General features: G+C 45.0%; 2 protein-coding genes across 4 annotated transcripts in view; one reads left to right on the top strand and one right to left on the bottom strand.

Moving 5' to 3' along the window:
• Positions 1–380, bottom strand: part of Pole (DNA polymerase epsilon, catalytic subunit) — a 51,458-nt gene extending 51,078 nt beyond the window's left edge. For both annotated transcript variants that reach the window (XM_076922319.1, XM_076922320.1), the window contains exon 1: positions 236–380. In XM_076922319.1, coding sequence (XP_076778434.1) covers positions 236–297 — 62 coding nt within the window. In that variant the 5' untranslated portion in view covers positions 298–380. The remainder of the gene's footprint in view (positions 1–235) is intronic.
• A 42-nt stretch (positions 381–422) lies between these two features.
• Positions 423–12,343, top strand: Pxmp2 (peroxisomal membrane protein 2). Of its 2 annotated transcripts, none has more exons than XM_076922331.1 (5): positions 423–547; positions 2,939–3,049; positions 5,378–5,540; positions 8,823–8,942; positions 12,033–12,343. In XM_076922331.1, the coding sequence occupies exons 2-5, from the start codon at positions 2,976–2,978 to the stop codon at positions 12,099–12,101; spliced, it is 426 nt and encodes a 141-aa protein (XP_076778446.1). In that variant the 5' UTR covers positions 423–547; positions 2,939–2,975; the 3' UTR covers positions 12,102–12,343. The 2 variants fall into 2 exon arrangements, with proteins under 2 accessions (XP_076778446.1, XP_076778445.1); XM_076922330.1 differs by lacking the exon at positions 423–547 and adding an exon at positions 554–782.
• Positions 12,344–16,527: the final 4,184 nt, after the last annotated feature.

The following is a 16,527-nucleotide window of genomic DNA, read 5'->3' as shown; positions in this document are numbered from 1 at the left end:
TTGATGAGAATAAACGTCCTCCCTTAGTAAAGTCACACAACAGGCACAAATATTTCTAGAGAAGCAGCCTGGGCCACAGAGTGAGTGAGTATCTCAATGAAACTACAGAAATACACAGGGTGAAGGCAGCAGCCCGCCCTGTCCACCGCGCCGCTCCCCCGGACACGGCGCCCGCCCAAGCTTGCTCCGGCCGCGGCTACCGCCAGCGCCTTCGCAGCAGGATACTGGCTCTCACCGGCTGCCTTCGCCGTCCGCGCCCGGCTCGGGGTACCTCCGTCCACTGTTCCTCAGGACCATCGCGACGCTCCCGAGTTCCCTCAGACTCCGGGAGAGAATTTGGCGCGCTCTCACGTGCTCTCGCGAGACTACAGCTCCGGCCAATGAGAAGGCGCAGCTTCAGGCTGACGTAGCCGGGGCCCGCCCCGCCCCGCCCCTCGGTTCTCCAATCCTCCGCTGAGCGCGGGGGGTCGGTCGCAGGGACCGAGGGAAAATAGTGGGCAGGCTGGCGGCGCGCGTGGCGGGACGGCCGGGCTCGCTGAGGGCGGAGGTAGGGCAGGAAATGTCAGGCCGTCCCCGCCCTGTGCCCGGCGTCCCGGGCCGGGTGCCCGACCGCCTAGCTGTTGGGTGGGCGCCCGGGACGGACTCCGAGTCGGGACCGCGATGGCACCTGCCGCGTCAAGGCTGCGGGTGGGATCCGAGCTCGGGTCGCTTCCTAGGCGAGCGCTCGCCCAGTACTTGCTGTTCCTAAAGCTCTATCCGGTGCTCACCAAGGCAGTCAGCAGGTGGGCGCGTACTGGGAAGAGGAGTGGAAAGGAGGGGTGTCGACCAGGAAGACGCTATGCAGGGGAGGGTAAGAGAAGGGGCGCCAGCAGAGCAAGCAGCTCCGGTACTGCCCGTGCAGTGGTTCTCAGCCTGTAGGTCGGGAACCCCTTGAAGGTTGAGCTATCTTTCCACAGGGGTCGCATATCAGATATCCTGTATATCAGATATTTACGTTACGATTCATGACAGTAGCAGCATTACAGTTTAGAAGTAGCAATGAAAGTAATTTTATGGTTGGGGGCGGGCGGGTCACCCCACCACGAGGAACTGTGTTAAAGGGTCAGCGTTAAGAAGGTTGAGAGCCACTGCTGTGGAGGAATGTGGGTACCAAAGAGAGTTCTGCATTAAGGTGCGCCCGGTTCTGCTTAGCCAGTAAATATTGTTTTTGTATTGGGTCCCAAGCATTAGCTTTTGCAGTCTGAATGTTGTGAAGACCCACGAGTCAGGGACACACATTCCAACCCTGAGCAACCAGTGCACTCTTGCTGGTGAACTCTGCTCTTTGATCTGCATCGTTCGATTTCTTAACCAGATATCCCGGTTTCTGTTAATTTTTATTAGTGAATTTTATAGGTTTGTTCTTTATTAACTTAGTCTTTCATAAGTGTGTACAGAGTGTTTCCTGTGTGCCGGGCACATAGCTGTGATCAAAACAGGCTTTTTCTCTCGGAACTGAGAAGAGCTAGATTATCCTCCCAACCAAAAAGGCAGATAAATGTATAATTTAGAGCAGTTAGGGAAATTTCTCCTGTGTTGTTGACGTTGGTCAGAAGTACGAAGAGAAGCAGTTGTTTACAGGGAACTAAGTGCAAAAGTTCTGAGGGGAGAATGCAGGGCATGAAGTGAAGGACTCTAGTGGAGAAAATGAAACAGGAGAGTAGATGGGAAGAGGTAACCAAGGGTCAAGTCAAGAGGGTCCTTATGGTCCTTAGAAGGCAGATTATAGACCTGTGGTGGTTAATGCTACTTGTCAACTTGATAAAATTTAGGAACTCAGCATGCCTGAGGGGATTATCTTGATTACCTCAATTGAGCTGGGACATCTGCCCACTAGGGGTGCCACCATTCCTGGTTGGTGTCTTTGTAAGTGGAAAGACTGAGCAAGCTGAACAGCATACATTTTCTCTCTGTTTTTTGATTGTGGGTGTGATGTGAGGAGGTGCTTCAACCTCACGCTGCCTTGACTTCCCTGCAGTGATGGACTTTAACCGTTAACTGGGAGCTGGGAGCTGAAATAGCCATTGCTCTCTTAAGTTGCCTTTGTCAGGTGTTTGTTTGTTTGTTTGTTTTTAAATTACAGCAAAATAAAAAGAAACTAAGACAAGACCCATCCTTTTTAAGAAGCAACTGGTCCTGTCTTTTTTTTTTTTTTTTTTTTTTTTTTGAGACAGGGTTTTGGGCTGGAGAGATGGCTCAGCTGTTAAAGGCTAGGCTCACAACCAAAAAAATATAAGAGACAGGGTTTCTCTGTGTAGCCCTGGCTGTCCTGGAACTCACTCTGTAGACCAGGCTGGCCTGGAACTCAGAAATCCGCCTGCCTCTGCCTCCCAGGTGCTGGGATTAAAGGCGTGCGCCACCACCGCCCGGCTTGGTCCTGTCTTCTTACTGAGAATTTAAAATTTTACTTCAGCAATGTAAAATTTACACACAAGTACTATAGAAGTATTTTTTTTTTTTTAAAGAGAGAGAGAGAGAGAAAGAAAAGAAAAAGAAAAATCTCTGGTGATTTCTGTCCCATTTCAAATGTTTACTAAAAAACTACAACATAAAGTTATCGGCTCTAATACAGCCCACAGACCACGGTCAGCTACGGAAATGTCCTCTCGAGGATCCCTCCTGTTGCCTTTTACACCCATGCCTTCAATGGAGCAGCTGTGGGGATGTTGGAAGGCATGCAGCCCAGTAGGTAGAAGTCTCACTGTGCTCATCTGTGGCTTTGGCTTGAGGTCATAGTGTCTCTATCTTCTGGGGCTTTACCTAACCAAGCAAGTTATTTCAACAAGGATTCATTCCATGATCTACATAGCAAGATCTGACAGCAGCCCTGGTATTGCCATGCAGGACAGGCATACCCTTGTGTCTATTGCTCATTTTCTGATTGCCTCTTCCTCTACAGTGGCATTTTGTCAGCCCTTGGAAACCTTCTGGCCCAGATGATTAAGAAGAAGCAGAAAAAAGACGCTCAAAGTCTAGATGTCAGTGGGCTTCTCAGATACGTAGTTTATGGGTGAGTACCACAGAGAGCTGCCTCACCTCTGTAGACCAAGCACAGCAGAGCTGCCTGCTAGCATTAACCCTTTGGAATACTTTGGTTTTAAAAAACTAATTCTGAGGCTGGAGAATGACTCAGCTAGCAGTGCTGACTGCTCTTACAGAGGACCCAGGTTTGAGTCCCAGCTCCCGTGTAGCAGTTCACAACCATCTGTAACTCCAGTTCTAGGAGGTCTGATGACTTCTGACCTCATAAGCCACCAGACACATATATGGTACACAGATAGACCTGCAAACAAAATATCCATGCACAAGAAATAGAAAACAAAAAAATATAATTAAAAAACAAAAAGAAAAATATTTCTTTAAGAAGTATCAGAGAGCAGGTGTAGTGGTGTATGTCTTTAATTCCAGCATTCAGGAGGCAGAGGCAGGTGGATCTCTGTGAGTTTGAGGCTGGCCTGGTCTACATAGTGAGACCTTGTCTCAAACAAAACAACAAAAAAGAAATATCAGAGGCTGGATATGATGACAAAGACTTTTAGCTTAACCCTTTGGAGGCAGAGGCAGAGACAGTAGTATTGGCCCAAGTTCCAGTCTGGCTTGTGCTATGTACAGAAATCTGCCTTTAAAACAAAACCATTTCTGAGTTCTTTGGCCACCACTAATGAGATGGCTAGATGATTTGGAATTCTTTCCAATTGGAGTGGTTAAAAAAGAAAAGAAAAGAAAAAAAGAAACAAAGATGGAAGGTGATGGCACTCACCTCTAATGCCAGCATGTGAGGGGCAGAAGCAGACAACTCTCTGCGTTTGAGACCAGCCTGGTCTACAGAGTAAGTTCTGGGACAGCCAGGACTACACAGATAAACCCTGTCTCCAAAACAAACAAAGAAACAAACGTGTGGGTGTGAGGCATTAGAGTTAAACCCATGGTTTGTATAGGTGGCCACCGATCTCACATATCTTCATTATTTAGTTGGGTATAGTAGTGCATGCCTTTAATCTCAGTACTTGGGAAGCCATACTGGTCTAAATGGTGAGTTTCAGGTCAACCAGAGCTACACAGAGAGACCCTGTCTTAAGCCAAAATAAATAAGTAAATAAATAATCAGAAAGACTATTCCTCTGTGCATGTGCACACATGTGTAAATAAGAGTCAAACTCTCTTATATATTCTTTGAACTCTGATGACCCCCTTGCCTCCTGAGTGCTAGGGTTATAGATGTGCGCCACCATATCTGTGTTTTGTTGTTGTTGTTGTTGGTTTTTTGCAGGGCTGGGAATCAAACCCAGGATTGTTTATTTATTTGTTTTACATACTTGCAAAGTACTCTTGTACATTTGGGAAGGACTCTACCAACTGAGATTCACTCCCAACTTCCCACGGGAGCTTCCAAGAGTAATAACTTGGTCCATTTATTAAAATGTTTATAAAGCCATAGCTCCCATACTTTGACAAGTAACAAGATCAGCTAAGGTGCCTTAACATCTCTCACACGATCTTGGCCTCCCAAAGACTTCAGTTGTTTGCCTTACTGTGGCCCACAGTGATGCAGGAAAGTCCAGTTGAAAACCTTGTTTACAGACTTTGGTTGTTATATTACTGTACTTTGCGAAACTCAGTCTTCTGGACTTGGCTCATTCCCAGGTGAGCCAAGTGTGGACTGGAGATCAGCACTTTAGGGAAGTCAGAGGTAATACCAGCTTTTCTCTTGCCAGTTTCTCCTAAAATCTTGACGAAAGTGCTGGAGAAATGGCTCAGTGGTTAAGAGCATTGACGCTCTTCCAGAGGTCCTGAGTTCAACTCCCAGCAACCACATGGTGGGTCACAATCATCTAAAGTGGGATCCAATGCCCTCTCCAGGTAGCTACAGTGTACTCATAGAAATAAAATAAATAAATCTTTAAAAAAAAAAAAAAAAGGTTGATGAAAACCTCCGGGATCTGAGCTATGTCTGTTTGTTTCTCAGAGCCTGTTAAGGCATGAGGGCACAGATGAGAATAGACAGCATAAGTGCCTGGAACTCAGAGGACTCAGATGTGCATATACTTCAGCCAGGGCCATCCATCCTGTGGCTGTCCCAGGTCTCCAAATGGAAGAACTGGCAGAAGTCACTTCAGTCTTTTTGGACAAAAAGACTTCCTGAAACTGGGTGAAAGAAAGTTTTTTTTTTCTTCTAGAATATCTTTATAAGTCTGTGTGGTTGATAAGTACTTTGGGGGAAGAAAAGAGGGGCTTAGGACCTAAGGTGAGTCTTGGTGTGAGGACCAGAGATGGAAATGTAGAGAGAACCACAGTGAGGCTCACACCCCTGTGCAGCTCACACCTCTGTGGTGTCCAGGTTGTTTGTCACAGGTCCACTGAGTCACTACCTCTACCTCTTCATGGAGTACTGGGTCCCTCCTGAGGTTCCCTGGGCCAGAGTCAAGAGGCTCCTGCTGGATCGCCTGTTCTTTGCCCCAACCTTTCTGCTGCTGTTCTTCTTCATCATGAACTTGCTGGAGGTGGGTGTTTGTCCTGGCATGTGCTGTCTCTCCAGTTAAAGGTGGACTGGTAGCCTGCTTCCTGGGGTGGGCCCCGGGATCTGGACTCTCAGCTTTCTCTTTTCTTCACTCTCCCTCCCTTCTCTCCTTCTTCTTGTCCCCTCCCTCCCTCCTTCCTTCCCTCCCCCTTATTCTTCCTCCCTCTGTCTTCTTCCTTCCTTTCTTTTTTTCTCTTTCTATAGTTACTGGAGAATCTTGTACGTGCATCTAATGTGTCCACTTCATCCTCACTTTACTTTTCCTTCCCCACCTTCACGTGTTCTTTCTAAACCTACTGAGTTCACTTAGTGCTGCATGTATGTACGTGGGCATAGGTCTCTCAGGGGTTGCATCTCTGAAAAAAAAAAAAAAAAAAAGCCAACTCTTTCCTTTCCAGAAGCATTTCCAGTAGCTCCTCCGCTGAGGGGAAGACTTTACGAACTTCTCCCCTATCCATACTGGGGTTTCCTGGCTTGGTCTTGTTTGGGTCTTATGCATGGAGTCAAAGCTTCTGTGAGTTGATGTATACAATAATGCTGTCATGTTCAGCAAATGGTGTTTCCCTGTTTTCTCTGTGTGTTTGTGTGTCGGCATGCATGTACTGCAGGATGTATGTAGAGACCAGAGGACAGCCTGTAGGAGTTGGTTCTTTCTGTCCATTATGTGGGTCTCAGGGATTGAACTCAGGTCATCAGGCTGAACAGCAAGTACCATTATCTGCTGAACCATCTTGCTAGTCCTCCACTTTTGGTTTTTATGTTTTCCTTGTAAACATGAGCACAAGAGTGTTAATGGAGCCTGTCCCTAGTAGAGGTTACTAGCCTCATAATCCATGTGGTGGTTGTTGTACATGTCTTGGAACTGCCCTTAGGTCTCAGTACCACTTCTGCTGTCCAGGAGGCGTGTATGCTACTCTGTCATAGTCTGGCTTCCAAATATTTTCATAACTTTTACTATAGTTTTTTTTTACTTTTATGTTGTATATACTAATATGGTTCTAAGCTAAGCTTGGTGGCTTATACCTGTAATTGCCATACTAAGGAGGCTGAGAAAGGAAGATTGCCACAAGTTCAGGGTCACCCTGGAGTACAAGGTGAGATCCTGTCTCTAAAACCTAAATAAATAAAAATATAAAAAGTAAACTAACACATGATTCTGAGAAAGGATGTGTGTAGGCTTTACCAAAGAGACCTGTGCTATACAAATCTTAAGGTTGCCTGAGATGTTGCAAAATCCTTTACCAAGAGTTTGTTAACTATCAGGTGAATATATCTTTGCTTGTTTGTTTTTTTATACTATTATTTGTAATGTCAGACACTTGTATATGCCAAATGGGGTGTATTCCATGAACTTAGCTTCTTTTATATTAGTGGTTTTTACTTTTTCTTCTTTTGTGGAGGGGTACTCTTTGAGACAGGATTTCATGTAACTCATGTTGGCTTTGAATTTGCTATGTAACCCAGGCTGGCCTTATACCAATCCTCCTGCCTCTACCTCCCAAGTACTGAGATTACAGATGTGCACCGCTGTGCCATTTTTTTCTTAGACTGACTTACGTATTAGGTTAGATTAAGGATAATAGTCCTTTTCACAAATACAAGTAGCAAATCAGTTTCCCAGTTTTTTAAGTGTTTCAAACTTTCACATAAAGTTAAATGTCTATATAAAGGTAATGTGTAAACCTGTATAAAACAAAAGCTTGAATGTGTGTGTGTGTGTGTGTGTATGTGTGCCTGTGTGTATGTATGCGTGTTTCCACACAGAAGTTTTAAAACTTTATAATCAACTCTGGCACTCTTTTTTTCTCTTTGGATGTTATGATAGAAAGATAATATAAATATTCTTAATGCTTTCAAGTGATTGTGTGGTACATCTTTTTTTTTTTACCCCTAGTCTGCATGTATGTCTGAGCAGCAGCTTGTTTGGTGCCCATGAAAGTTAGAAAAGGGTATTGGATCCTTTGGAACTGGAGTTATAGACAGTTGTGAGCCTCCATATAGATGCTGGGAATCCAACTGGGATTCTCTGGTAGACGGCCAGTGCTTTTAACCACTGGGCCATCTCTTCTGTGACCTGGATCAGCAGGTTATTCTAAACAGGGCCTGAAGTAGGAGGTATGGGGGGTGTGAAATAAAGAATATAGGAAAATTAGAACCAGGAGGTCCTTCATAACTGATGGCACATGCAAGTAAATTTATTAAAAATTACAGCATCTTATATACAGTTTTTTTTGGGGGGGGGGAGTTAGATAGGACAGAGTCATAAACAGAACATGTCAGCCTTGGGACTGATAACCAGAGCCCCTTTAAGTGGGAAGAGTTGGTTTCTCAGGATCTGAAGCTCCCCCAAGGCCCTGACCCCAGGCCATTGCTGGTTCTGTTTAACTTAGTCCTGGTTTTAGAGAAAGAATTGTGTTCCTTCTCCCTATTTCAGGGCCTCAGGGAAAGCCGGTTGGCCTGGGTCTCAGCATTCTAGCCCTCGTTTGATATATCTTGATAAGAGTCCAAGAAAAGCAATTTATACTTTTCTGTCTTTTGAGTTTTATATTTGTTTACATGGGAAGTAGACTTCTGTTTCCATTTTTCCACTTATATCGCTTATTGTTTCTGACTTACTATAACCCTCAGTGTTTCAAAATAATTTTATCATAGTCTTACTTCCATAAATACAGGCCATTAGTTAGACTCAGTTCTTTTTCTGAATTTTCAGTTTTATTGTACCTTGATTTGGTTTTTTATTACTTTCATTTTGTTTGTTTGTTTCTTTCTTCTTTTTTTTTTTTTTTTTTTACGATTGCTTACAGATTACTTTAATTACCATAATTTTAGAGTACTTAAAAAAAACATCTGTGGCAAGGCAGGTGCTTCTATCCATTTTCAGTGTGGTTACTCTTAATGCATTTATTCTTCCAGATAACATTTATTTAGGGTCGTCTCTTAAAAATTGATAAGTTTTGGCTGGAAAGTAGTCTTCTTTGACAGTTAATGTAGGAAGCATTGATAACTGAGGCTGGCCACAGCACAAGTCATCATAGCTATAAGGAGCTCATGGGAACAGATACCACCTAGTATGGAAGACAGTGTGCTCCTGAGCTGTTATCACTGAAGATTTTCCACCTGGATAGTTGGCTCCTTTTAGCTGCAGAGTAATAAGTGCAGATGTGTTTTCACATTTAATACAGGATTCATTTGTCAAGGTCAGGGTGCACATTACAGTTGCTACGGATGGAGGGACTGCTCACAGCTTCCCTTCCCTTCCCTGCAGGGGAAAAACGTCAGTGTCTTTGTTGCCAAGATGAGGAGTGGCTTCTGGCCTGCACTGCAGATGAACTGGAGGATGTGGACACCCTTGCAGTTCATTAACATCAACTATGTGCCCCTGCAGGTGAGGCTGGCTTGTCCCCACTGAAGGCCTTTGTCTTTTTTTTTTTTTTTTTTCTAACAAATGGTAGTACTCTCAAGCCATGTCTTCACCTGTCTCTGGAGGTCTGGTCCATCCCTGATCACTGTCCATGAGCTCTGGATTCAGAGCTGCAAAGCTGCACAGAGACTCCCAAGCCGCTGTTTCATCCTAGTGTTTTCTAGTGTTAACTGAAACAATCTGAGTTGCTTCAGCGTCAGCTGAACAGGCAGATACAACAGTCAAGTACAGTGGAGCAGGGGAATAGGGAAGACCCTGGCATGGAGCAGGGTTCAAAGGGCTGGCTGGTCAAAGAGAAGGCCCCTTGGAGGTATCTGGAAGAATTGCAGTGCTTGTAGGCACGAAGATGCTGCTGAGGAAACTGCCTGCTGAAGGATGAGTGAAGCTGTTAGCTTTGAGCAGTGCAGAGCACAGGAGAGTGGGCAGTACCCAGTGGCTCAGTGTTGTTCAGTGCAGAGTGCAGGAGAGTGGGCAGTACCCATTGGTTCAGTGTGGTACAGTGCAGAGCACAGGAGAGTGAGTGCACAGTACCCAGTGGTTCAGTGTGGTACAGTGCAGAGCACAGGAGAGTGAGTGCGCAGTACCCAGTGGTTCAGTGTGGTACAGTGCAGAGCACAGGAGACTGAGTGCGCAGTACCCAGTGGTTCAGTGTGGTACAGTGCAGAGCACAGGAGAGTGAGTGCGCAGTACCCAGTGGTTCAGTGTGGTACAGTGCAGAGCACAGGAGACTGAGTGCGCAGTACCCAGTGGTTCAGTGTGGTACAGTGCAGAGCACAGGAGAGTGAGTGCGCAGTACCCAGTGGTTCAGTGTGGTACAGTGCAGAGCACAGGAGATTGGGCAGTACCCGTTGATTCAGTGTTGTACAGATGCTATCACTTGTGTACTGCTTCAGCTGCTGTGTACTAGCTGTTCTTGTGCCAGGCCCATCCCCTATGTTTCCCTAAGACCTCCCTGCAACTGGAAGGGCGTACAAGTCCCAGTAAGTCTACACAGTGGGTGGCAGGATCCTGCTGAATTCTAAGGGAGAAGAACCATCAGAGATGCGGAGGTTTCCTTCTCTACAGGTCTTCCTCTGGCTCTGGGTCTGATTCTGCCCAGGGAACCAGCACAATTCTTCCAAGAATTGGTATTAAGTACCCTGCCAAGTTCTAAACCCAGCAGCTATGCTTGTACACACTGAAGAAGGAAAAGTTGCCAATCAGGGTCATTCTTCTAAACAGGTCTCTCTTGGGCAGCAACCTTAGTCTATTTCAGGAACTTAATCCTCTTCTGTGCTCTCTTAAACGTCTTTTCTATAGGAAGCTCACAGACTAAGGGCCCATTGAAGGAGGAACAGAGTAGGGTCAGGTAGGACTCCCACTGGTTAAAAGAAGAGGGAGCTTGGCCAGTGTGCACACACATACAACATATATACTGTAAACATACATATCATGTAGACTATACTTTATATACAGACCACGTTATGCACACATGTACACAAAGGGGTGGGGGGAGAATTAATAAACGAGCGAGTACATATGCACACCACATAATACAGGGCTCACTTTATACCACACAATATAGCAGTTATCCATACGCCTCACTTCATAAATATTTACAAATGCATTACTTAACAAGCACACACAAAGACCGCTCACATTCATATATGCATACATGTATCACATAGACCACAAGGTAGGAAAAAACAAGCAAACATTTAGAATAGAACAAAGGGCTGGTCAACCATAGCAGAAACATTAGGAATTTAACCTCCCCCCGCCCCACAAAAGAACAACAGATGTCCAGCTTGAAGTAACCTTACCAGTGACCCTCCTAAGAGCCATATTGGGATGGATTAGGAACTAAAGCCAGATTGCTTTGACTTGAAGAGTGTGTGGGAAGCACACAAATCACAACTCAGGCCGAACATGCTAGTCCCTGTAATCCTAACTCTGGAGGCAGAGGCAGGAGGACCAGGAATTCCAGGGTGATAGAGAGGTCTTGAGGTCATCCTGGTCTATGGAGTGAGTTCCAGGACAGCCAGGAGCTACATAGAGAAACCTTGTCTCCAACCAAACCCAACCAACCAGCCAACCAACCAACCAACCAACCAACCCCAAAACTATGTTATATACAGATATGGCTGCCTCTGAAATGGGTGGACAGTCAGGTCTAAAGAGAGGGTCCCCTAGAGCCATCTTAGGAGGGTGAGTGAATGGGGTTCCCTGGGTAAGTGCAGAATCACGCTTAGGTGGGTGCTCTTTCTCCGTTACCTCACAGAGTTGATATGAATAGTCAAGACTGCTTGGCTTTTCCCCTCTGGGTCTGAACAGAGAAGCAAGTTAGGTATTTGGAAGAAAATAAACTCTGGGTTAAGAAAAAAAAAAAAAAACCTCTTAAATAAGGTTAAATAAGAAACCCTCTTAGTTATGGGCCTGGGACAGTTTTGCTCATAGTACTAGAATATACACTCAAAGAGTCCTAGGGAGACAGGGATGACAGACCTTCGACCCCAAGGCATTCTGGAAAGATACAGAGGGATTGGTGAGATGAAGAATGAAGAGGCTAGAAAACTGCTTCAAAGCAGGGATGTGAGGTTAGGCTTAAGGTTTTAGTTGTAGACAGTTGCACAAGAATGCTTGAGGGACAGGGAAGTTATGCTTCAAGTATTGTTCTGCACTACTTTGTGCTCCAGTGCCAAAGACTCATAATTAGCAAGACAGGAACAGATTGTTACTGTCACAGAACTGTCTGCCTAGAAGAGATAGCACCTGACTGAAGGTGCTTTCGGGTGGGTTAAGTCTGGATGATTGGAGCAGGTACTGGAGTGGTGGTGGGCTGGGCTGATCCCAAGTCACAGAGAACATTATTAGGAGGGGGTGATTTATACTCCTACCTCTGCTGGACCCTAACAAACCTTGTTACACAATAAAGGCTCAGGACATTCAATAGTGGTAAGGTAAGATAGATCAAACAGCAAACAGTTAAAGGGACAAGTTCCATCTTAGGTGACTAATGTGTGAGGGATGTGGTCAGGATTCCCACTCAGGGCTTAATGATTGTTTTCTTGGCAGTTCCGGGTGCTCTTTGCCAACATGGCAGCTCTGTTCTGGTATGCCTACCTGGCTTCTCTGGGGAAGTGATGTCAGATACATCGTGGATGAGGTCTGGGGAGACACAACCACCAGCAGGAGAGAGCAGAATCCATTATTAAGGACACCATCTGGCTAAATTATGTGATTTCAAGATGCCTTAAAATTACAGAGAGAGGAAATGTGTGAGTGTCAGAATCATGTGCTTTAGACAGACAGCACCAGTCTTGGTGGAGTTAATCTTAGTTGTCACTGTAAACACAGTAAAGGTCAATAAACAGTGATGCAGCTGATTCCATGATGGTGTGGTTTCTCACAACAGTTGCTGTTGCTTGGAGAAAAATGCATAGCCAGATCTCTTTAAATTCTTTCATGCTGTGCCAAAATGTATCAACACTTACCATCTAAGTGTACAGCGCGGCAGCAGTAAATACAATCGTGGCACTCTGTAAACACTGCCAGCACCCATTTCTAGGTGTTTGTCATTGTAAAGCAGAACTGTTCCTATTAAACACCAGCTCCCCATTCTTCCCCCATTCCTATGTTGTCTTGGGTGTGACCCTACATACCTCATAGGATCTGTTGATACTGTTCTTTTAGGACTGGCTTATTTACCCTGCATAATAACTGCATATTGGTTAATCTTGATCATCAACTTGATAGGATTTAGAATCACCATGGAAACATACCTCTGGGTGTATCTATGAGGATGTTTCAAAAAGGTTTAACTGGGCCTGGAGGACCAGTGGTTGGGAGCACTGGCTGCTCTTGCAGAGGACCCAGGTTTGAGTTTCAGCCCCCACATGGCCGCTCATAGCCATCTGTAATTCCAGTTTCACAGAATCTGATGCCTTCTTCTAGTTTCCACAGGCACTAGGCACTCATACACCAGGCACAGATATGTATGCAGGCAAAACATTCATACACATAAAGACAAATTAAGAAAAATAGTTTAACCAAGGAAGGACATTCTGCCCCAAATATGAGCAGTGCCATTCCCATGGGTTGGGGTCCCAGACTGGGTGAAAGGAAGGAGATGAACAGAGCAGCACACTCATCTGCTTGGGGTGCCCAGCTTCTCACGTTCCTGCTGCCATGCTGCAAATACTTGCTTTCTTAAGTTACTTCTCAGGAATTTGGTCAGAGGAACGAGGAAAATAACGGCGTTTTGCCATGGTTTGAATTTGTGTTGAGAGAGTTAGGGTCTTTATGGAAGTTATTAAATCTGACAAAGAACAGATTAATGCCCTTATAAAAGAAGGTTCGGAGAATTTCCTTCTTGCTCTTTGGCTACGTGAGGAGAGCCTTCCTCTCCCAGGCACACATCAACACCATCTTAGAAACAGACATGAGTTTCTGTTGTGTGTGGTATATAGTCTGTGATATTTTGTTATATTCAAGATTCATCTATATCATCGCATGTCAGAATTCCCTTCCTTTTTGAGGCTATACATTCCAAAGTGTGTATATACCACATTGTGTTTATTCCTCTGTCCGAAGACTTCTGCATCATTTTTAAGAGTTGGTCATGCTGATGCTGGTGTGAACATGGGTGTGTAGACATTGTTCCTACACTGGCCCTCAGCTTGGGACACTGATAAAATAACAGAGCCCATGATTAATACCAGTTATACAATTTGCAACATAGCCCTAGCTAGACACATTCCAGTCTGTCCTGCCCTGCTTGGTTGTGATAGAGACCTGGATCCCATGCACAGCTCTAGAGACCAGCAGCTGCAGTGCCGATGCTTGTGGTGCTAACTGCTTGGGACATGGAGGTAGGAGGATAGCTGGAGCTCAGGTCCTCACAGCCAGCCTGGGAAATGCAGTAAAACTCCCATTGTTAGATTCTCCCCCAACTCAGTTCTAGAGATCAGCCATGATAACATTTGCTGAAGGATTTCTGTGCCAGCAGCCTTCAGGTTCCCTCAGGAGTTAGCGTCACTTGATCCTGTAACAACGCTGTACTACTGCTCTTTGCATTTCACAAATGGGGAAGCTAATTCAGGTGTTCAGGTGTAGTTTCTGATTGTTGTGTTTGAAAACACCAGCACTCTTTAACACCTTAGCATATGGCCTCAGAATGTCAGTGCTAGGCCAGTATGGTGAGATCACTAGAGTAGATACAGGTTTTTGTTTGTTTGTTTGTTGAGCCATGATGTCAGGTAACCAGGGCTATCTGGTTGGCCTTGAACTCATTGTGTAGTTAATAGTGACCTGGAATTTTTATAAAGTCTTACATTGGAATTTTAATTTTTTTCAGTAGAGTTTTTACTAGATAATCCTGCCTGGCCTGTAATTTGCTATATAGATTAGAGTGGCCTTGAATTCACAGAGATCCACCTGCCTTTGACCAGAGAGCATGGGGATTAAAGCGGTATGCTATCATGGTCAGCCATATCCTGCCTCTTCCTTTAAAGTCCTGGCATGTCTTACCATGCCCTGCTTCTTTGCTTTAAAGTGGTGTGGATTTCTATTTCTGGCCTATCACAGCCCACAAAGTTTAGCTCATTTTGTATATATTGGTTGGCACAACCACGTATAGAGAAGGTCAGAGTGAACTTTTATAGTCTCCTCCACTCAGATATTATCATTGTACTTATGAGTGGTTAAATGAACTGGGAATAGTTTTCATAGGTAAGAGAACAATCTTTTCCTCATATTTAGCTCTGGATAAGTTGACCAACATTTCCTTTATTTTTAAAAGATTTTACTTATTTTTGTTTTATGTGAATGAATGACTGCTTGAGTTTATGTTTGTGTACCATGTGTGTCCACTGCCCTTAGAGGCCAGAAGACGGTTTTGGATCACCTGGAACTAGAGTCACAGATGTGCTGGAATTAAACTTGAGACCTCTGGAAGAGCAGCCAGTGCTCTTAACCATCTCTCTGTCCCTCCCCCAGCTCCCCTTCCCCCCCTTACTGAGACAGAGTCTTATGCATTTCAGGCTGGTCTTGAACTCCCAGGATGCTCTTGAGTTTGTGAATCTCCTACTTTCACTTCTCATTTGCTAGGATTATAGGTGTGCTCCACTAGACCTGATTTAGGCAATACTGAGGATGGAATTCAGGGCTTTGCATAAGCTAAGCAAGCACCCTACCAACTGAGCTGTGTACCCAGTCTACTAATATCTATATATAAACCCATGAAACGGTCCTTATAGCTGCACCGTCACATGGTGCCACAGTTCAGCATGCACCTCCCGCTTACTCTGTCCATTTCCTTTCCCCTACTTTGTAGTGATACGCAAAGAGGAGGAATGCAGAAACAGAAGCAGTTTCCTGACACGAAGCAACACATTCATTTGTTTACAAATTTAATGCTCAAAATAGCCACATAAGCCAGGCTTGTTGGCAAGGGCCTTTACCCCAACACTCAGGAGACAAAGACAGGTGGATCTCTGTGAGTCTGAGGCCAGTCTGGTCTATACAGCATGCTCCAAGGCGTCCAAGGCTACACAGTATGATGGGACCCCATCCAGAGGAAGGAAAAAGAAACAGAAAAGGACACCTAGTTCCAAAAGGACAGACTGTGGGAGTCCAAACAATTTAAGGTACCTAGAACACAAATCAGAAGGACCTACATCCCCATGAACAAGGAAACAGTGAGGAAGCATTGTTAAATAAGGAATACTGTATTTGTTACAGACTTTGTCAGGCCTTTATGTACACACACTACTGATGCTCCCTATGAAAGATCAAAGCATTTAACAGGTCCTGCTCTGGTGCCTGGCTGAGGTCCTGTCAGGAAAGCAGCCTCTATGGACAACTAGCCACACTGTTCTCCTGGCAGTCAGTTTAGATATTGGGGCTCACTGTGCAGACACCTCAGCAGCCATAGTGGACCACCAAAGCCGTCGTTGAAGACTTGCTCCAGTCATGATCTGTCTAGACAGTCTCCACTGACACCGGAAAGTACTATTGTGAGCAAGACAAACATGGTAGTGAACCCTGATGACCTTGCAATAATCGCATCCAGGCCAGAGGGGAAGCACTTCCTTGGTGGCTCTGCAGAAAGTCTGTGATTGATGCAAACATGCATGAAGGACCTCCAGGATTAGGGCTAAGACCCTTGCCATACTCCTTTTCTTTGTATATAAGCCAACTGAAACTCATTTTTCAGTCAGTGCAAATGCAGCCTCTTTGTTGGTTGGTATTTCAGGCCTTAAAAGGTTTTTGTTGAAAAATCTATATCTATATCTACACACACACACACACACACACACACACACACACACATCTCAGTAGTAGGGTAGGCTGAGCTGGTAACACAAAAAGGCTGAGGCTAGAGAGAATAGAGAGCTGAGGTGAAAGAAGGCTGTGGAAAAAACATACTGTTGCTAAGACTTTTAGAGAGCTGTCAAGCCAAAAGGGCCGTCTTAGCCATTGTCAAAGGCCAAGGGTCCTGAGAATGTCTGAGGTTAGAGGTTCATTCAGGAGTAATTATTACCAGATGTCTGCTGCTATTCACTACTGC

Source organism: Arvicanthis niloticus, chromosome 24, assembly GCF_011762505.2.
Source record: "Arvicanthis niloticus isolate mArvNil1 chromosome 24, mArvNil1.pat.X, whole genome shotgun sequence".
Classification (NCBI taxonomy): Eukaryota; Metazoa; Chordata; class Mammalia; order Rodentia; family Muridae; genus Arvicanthis; species Arvicanthis niloticus.
This window is presented reverse-complemented; position numbering and strand designations above follow the sequence as displayed.

Bases quoted from the DNA above. Each gene is read 5' to 3' on its own strand.
- Pxmp2 (XM_076922330.1), top strand. From the start codon at position 661: ATGGCACCTGCCGCGTCAAGGCTGCGGGTGGGATCCGAGCTCGGGTCG. The intron at 3,050-5,377 runs GTGAGTACCACA...TGTGGTGTCCAG, and splicing joins CTCAGATACGTAGTTTATGG to GTTGTTTGTCACAGGTCCAC. The intron at 8,943-12,032 runs GTGAGGCTGGCT...TTTTCTTGGCAG, and splicing joins TCAACTATGTGCCCCTGCAG to TTCCGGGTGCTCTTTGCCAA.